General features: G+C 43.8%; 1 protein-coding gene across 1 annotated transcript in view; it reads left to right on the forward strand.

Annotated features, from left to right (window-relative positions):
• Positions 1-5576, forward strand: part of mybpc2a (myosin binding protein Ca) — a 34241-nt gene extending 28665 nt beyond the window's left edge. The window contains exons 19-29 of the mRNA XM_077555722.1: positions 471-575; positions 649-837; positions 1195-1329; positions 1867-2034; positions 2111-2199; positions 3059-3254; positions 3571-3710; positions 3779-3938; positions 4403-4539; positions 4615-4801; positions 5446-5576. Coding sequence (XP_077411848.1) covers positions 471-575; positions 649-837; positions 1195-1329; positions 1867-2034; positions 2111-2199; positions 3059-3254; positions 3571-3710; positions 3779-3938; positions 4403-4539; positions 4615-4801; positions 5446-5474 — 1535 coding nt within the window. The 3' untranslated portion in view covers positions 5475-5576. The remainder of the gene's footprint in view (positions 1-470; positions 576-648; positions 838-1194; positions 1330-1866; positions 2035-2110; positions 2200-3058; positions 3255-3570; positions 3711-3778; positions 3939-4402; positions 4540-4614; positions 4802-5445) is intronic.
• The last annotated feature ends 424 nt before the right edge of the window (positions 5577-6000 follow it).

Here is a 6000-nt window from a genome sequence, read left to right on the forward strand (position 1 = left end):
TAAAATACCATATGTGCATAAAATTGCCAAAAATGTCAGAAATTTGACAGAAAGGCAGAAATGTAAAAAAATGTATGAAAAACGAAGTATAAAAAAATTAAGCCCCCCAAAAAAATCTAAAAATAGAAGAGAACAGTAGAAGAAAATGAAATGCATTGAATGCTGCATATTTTTCTGTTATGGTGCAGCTCTAATTAGCTAACACGAAGACACTTTTTGGTTCATCACAAATTCATTGTTCTAATGTTTCGCTGCTCCAGACTGACTTTTTTGTTATTTGGCCTAAAATGGCTCTTTTGACATTAAAGGTTGCTGACCCCTAGATTAGGTTAACGTTGGGTTATGTGCATGGTTAGCTGCACAAACATACACGAACACAACATGTTTTTCCTTGTTTACACATAACATACTGTAACATGCTTCCACCTGCTGTTTCTTCTCCATGTGCCACCTGCTCCTCGGCACGCCAGATGTGCCCGACCCTCCTGAGAACGTCAAATGCACATGGGTGGGCGAGAACTGCGCCACCATCATATGGGAGCCACCTGCGTTTGATGGCGGCGTGCCCGTTAAAGGTGACCCTCCCCCACCACCTTCACATCTAACGTTGGATCACGTATAGTGACGTCTTTGACCTCCTGGCACCAGGTTACCTGATGGAGAGGAAGAAGACCGGCTCGTCCAGGTGGACCAAACTCAACTTTGACGTGTACGAGTCCACCACGTACGAGGCCAAGAAGATGATCGAGGGCGTCCTTTACGAGATGAGGGTGTTTGCCGTCAACGGCATCGGCATCTCGCAGCCCAGCTTCAACTCCAAGCCTTTCATGCCCATCGGTGCACAGACAACTCTCAATTGTTTACTACTTCATGTCACACAGTGGCGAGTCAGGCATTTGGTACATGCACTCTAAAAACAGTTAGGGGTCAAAAATGGACCGATCCACTTTATGGGTCAAATTGACCCAACTTTCTGGGACTCATTTTTTCACCCAAATAAAAGATCTGACCAATATTTCTTGACTCAAAGTTGGGTCAAATAGACCCAAGTAGAGGATCAGTCCATTTTTGACCCATAGTTGGGTTACTTTTGACCCAAATGTTTTTAGAGTGTGAGATCTAATTGGACAGCAAATCTACATACAGAGAAATGTCCTTCCTGGCCGTCTTCATGTGGCTTTTGTCTTCCGCCAGCCCCCACCAGTGAGCCCGCTCGCCTCTCGGTGGAGGACGTGACCGACTCCACCTGCGCTCTCCGCTGGCTTCCTCCGGAGAAAGTGGGACCGGGCGGAATTGACGGTTACATCATTGAGTACTGCAAAGAAGGAAGTAAGTTGCAAGGAAGTTGGTCATGCTTGACCCTGAAAGACATTCAAGAAAAAAAAAATCTCTTGGAAGAAGTTGAAGCTCTGAAGACTGCAATGTTAGTGTGCAACTAGTCAAATACAAGCTAAATGAGGCCGTAATCCTCAGCATGAAGCTTTATTGAGGGGAATATAAAAGGAAAAGTGTGGTAATAAAGTGAGAAAATGTACTTCAATAATAATTAATGGTTAGTGCTGATTAGATTTGAAACAGAATTGCTGAATGAGATGAGCGCTCAGTGAGAACTCGTGTCAAGTTGATTTAGGGGAGGGATAGTCCAACTTTGCTTAGGGTTGCTTAAATGTAAGAGTTGAATGATTTGCTTTGAGACTCAGGTCCATGTGGGTTTGGCTTGATTAAGGTGTTACGGGTGCAGTCTTATGAGGTCCTGGGGTCTGGATTATGGTTAGGTTTTCTTGGGGGACGGACGGACATCAAATACTTTACGTCTCCTTTTTTCGCCAAATGGTTGAGATAATTTCGCCTCTCCATCACCATCAGGTGATGATTGGGTGCAGGCCAACAAGGATCCAGTGGAGAAGAACCAGTACAGGGTGAAAGATCTGCCGGTGGGGGAGAAGATGCTGTTCAGAGTGGTGGCGGTCAACATCGCCGGGCGCAGCCCCCCCGCCACGCTCTCCCAAGCCGTCACCATCAGAGAGATCATGGGTCAGACGAGCGACGTCACGCTCGAGTCACATGTCTAGTTGAAGATTGAAATGATGAACTTGTCTCATGTCTGCAGAACATCCAAAGATCCGCTTACCACGCCAGCTGAGAACCAAACTTGTGAAGGTCGTCGGAGAGAAGGTCAACTTGGTCATCCCCTTCCAGGTCAGCCTGACTCATCGTCATGTTGATGGATAACGAGAGAGCCCACCCTATGTTCGCTCCTGCTCACCACACATACCACAACCCTCACTCTCACTTTCAATAGTTTTAGTCACCTTTTTAGCAATCTTTTATGTTTGATTTTATAAGGATTAAAATCCAACGCATTCATTCCATTATAATCATTTTAAAAGTTAGTGAGGGATAATGCATGTGGTTGCTACACCTGTTTTTATCCTCTATTATGATTATTATTTGTAACTATATCACATTGTACAGCCATTTGGCTTTTAAATGACTTTGCTTTACTCTGCCATCTTTAGCCAGATTGAGACTCTCTTTCCTCACCTGGCTAAATAAAGGTCATAAAAGCGATTCATAAAATGGATGGACGGATGGATGGTTGGATCTCCTTTTGGCAGGGTTAAACTTAGAAGTAGGGTTAGAATTAAGATTGTGAGAAGGTATCTTTTCTAGTAATCTCCTGTTTTTGTTTTATTGTTGACTCCCCAAAAAACATGTTAGCTGTGATTTAAAAGTAGACTGAAGTAATCCAAAAATACGCCTGGGAAAAAAATAAATCAGTGCGTTGGCACGAAGTAGGTCAAGTGGCGGTGAAGTAACGACTGGCAGATTTAGAACTGCTGACTTGCCCATTTTAATATTTGATTTCTCGTCTTTTTTATTTTTTGTGAACGTGCCAAATGCACTCAGGAGTCTTTGGGGTTTCAGCCGAGGCTGAGTTTTTGGCTTTTGGGCTTGGAAATGATGACGGTGCAGGAATAGAAAATAAAAGGTAGATTGAAAAGGTAGACAAAAATGGGGAATCGTTCTCAGTTTTCTTGACCTTGGATCTTTCCAGGGTAAACCTCGGCCGGTGGCCACCTGGTCCAAAGACGGCAAACCCCTGGAGGACCGCAGCGTGGGTACGCGCTCCAGCGAGGTGGACTCCATCCTCTTCATCCGTTCGGCCGAGCGGGTCCACTCGGGCACGTACACGCTGGCCGTGCAGATCGAGAACGTGGAGGACCGCGGTGAAATCCGCATCCAGGTCGTGGGTGAGTCGCGGGTTCATTGCGCATCCTGATAACGTGGCTGGCGGGGGAGGGGGATGAGCGCAAATCTCTTCAAGGCGTGATCACAACTCCTCATTCCCGTCTTCCCAAAGTCATCAAAGCGCCGCTTTAATCCTGACCGCCAGCTCATTCCTCATCTCTTCACAGGTCAGCGGGATTACTCCACAGGATTATTTGTATGTAGACCGGGATTAGGTTCATACTTGACGCTTAAGAAGGTTGAGCTAATGAGAGGATGAACCCCCAGCAGATCCCAGCTTCCAAAAAGTACATGGCTGTCATGTGTTCCTTGATGTAGAAAAGCCGGGCCCCCCCGTGGAGGTACGCGTAACCGACGTTTGGGGCTTCAATGCCTCGCTGGAGTGGAAGCCGCCGAAAGACGACGGCAACGCTGAGATCATCGGCTACACCATTCAGAAGGCTGACATGAAGACCAAGGTGGGCCGCGGCGGCCATGATGGACTGGACGGACTGTCTTTTAAAAACATTGTCTCCAACCACGGCAGGATTGGTTCACCGTGTACGAGCACAACCGGCGACCCAACTGCACCGTGTCCGACCTGGTCATGGGCAACGAGTATTCCTTCCGAGTTTTCAGCGAGAACGTCTGCGGCCTGAGCGAGCAGCCTGGCGTCAGCGGCAACTCGGCGTTCGTCTCCAAGACGGGTAAGTAAAAACGCCACTACAGACCAAACACACTCTAAAAACAGTTGGGTCAGAAATAACCCAAATTTGAGTCAAGAAATGGACCGATCCTCTACTTGGGTCAATTTGACCCAACTTTGAGTTAAGAAATGGGTCTTTTAGTGTAAAACAACTCATAAATATTGGGCAGATCCTTTACTTGGGTCAAAAAATTGGGTCATTTTGTATAAATAACCCAAAAAGTTGGGTCAAATTGACCCATAAAGTGGATCAGTCCTTTTTTGATCCATAACTTTTAACCCAACTGTTTTTAGAGTGTATAAATACTACAATACGTACAGTAGTTATACTTAAAAAAATTTTTTTAAAATAAAATAAATCTTATGTCGTGTCAATTGTGGAGGTTGAAATTCTATTTTGACAAAGTAGTAGAAAGTAAAAACATTTACTAATAAAGTATCACATAACTTCCTGACATCCTTCAGATTTGGACTACAACCCTGCGCCCTTCAAAGAGATGGACCAGACCGCATCCCCCAAGTTCACAGCGCCCCTGGTGGACCGGAGTGTGGTGGCGGGCTACACCACGGCCATCAGCTGCGCCGTCCGCGGCTACCCGAAGGTACACGCCACTTTTACGCCATGTGTTAACATTGGCTACAATTTTTAGGAGGTCATGCTTGTCCTCCCCCCGTAGCCCAAAATCATCTGGATGAAGAACAAGATGATCATCGGCGAGGACCCCAAGTTCCTGATGCAGAACAACCAAGGCGTGCTGACGCTGAACATCCGCAAACCCAGCCTGTATGATGGCGGCCGCTACTCCTGCAAGGCCGTCAACGCGCTCGGGGAGGACGAGGTGGAGTGTAAGCTGGAGGTCCGAGGTAGGACTAAAAACTGTTTTGGAACATTCAGCACCAAATTGTTAGTCCGTTTTTGCATAGAGGGGAGGTTTAATGTTTTCTTTCGCCAATGACAGCTGTGACTGGAAAGTTTTTAAATTTGTTTGTTTTTTATTTAATTACGTTTTTTTTATTAATTATTTTTAAAGTGATAGTTTTTTTAAAATGTTTTTTTAAGTGCAAAGTTTTTATTTTAGATATTTTATTTTATTTTTTATCCCCTTTAAAATATTTTATTTATGCATTTTATCATAAAGGTTGTTTAAAGTTTGTTTTATTTATTTTTAAATAATGAATTAATTTATTTTATTTCCGGAGCATTTTTATTTTATTTTTAAAAACACATTTAAAAGCATTTTTTGTTGACTTAAAAAGTGTTTAAAATCATTTCTAATGTAAAACATTTTTTGTTAACCATTTTTGTTGACTTAAAATGTGTTCAAATGTTTTTTTTTTATTTAAAACACAAGTATTTGCTAGGCTGCAAAAAAAATGCAAATGTAGTCACTATTGAATAAATGACAATTTATTATTATTATGACTTGACTTTGGTTTTTGACATCATCAAACACTTGCTTCATTCTTTTGCTGTGACATCATCATGGTTGTCATTTTTTCTCCCCCAGTGGTCAAGGAGAAAGAAGAAGTGAAGTAATGAGGACGTCCCGATCGGTCGCTCTGCTGAGTAAATATGATTTCATGTGCCGTCAAATGTTAGTTTCACATCTTTCGTTGAGTATAAAGTCCTTCAAGTACATCTGCTGCTGTCGTCTTTCAGTCTGTCTTTTTTTTTTCTCTGTCGTCACTTCCGATTCCGCCAACGTTTCCTGTCAGGTGTCGGTTGAATGTTGGGATCAGAATTCAGCCAGGATTGGATGACAACAATTCTGTAGAGGTGGCAAAAAGATTTGACTCGACTTTTAGGGCCCTATTTTTGTGTGCAGTCTAACTGTGCGCATGGGTGGAGTTTATGTTCTTTTTGGCATTTTCGTATACGGGCAAAGCAATGGTCGTTTGCGCCGTTGGGTGACTGAACACAGCTGACGGGATTTGCAGGAACTGCAAGAAGATCTCCACTTGTTGATGATGTCAAATTGGCTGCTGTGAAGTGGGCACTTGCAGACCGCCGTTCCTTTTTAATCCGATTTCTGCAATCTCGAGTTTCCCCAACTAACTGGGCA

The sequence above is a fragment of the Vanacampus margaritifer genome, chromosome 2 (assembly GCF_051991255.1).
Source record: "Vanacampus margaritifer isolate UIUO_Vmar chromosome 2, RoL_Vmar_1.0, whole genome shotgun sequence".
NCBI lineage: Eukaryota > Metazoa > Chordata > Actinopteri > Syngnathiformes > Syngnathidae > Vanacampus > Vanacampus margaritifer.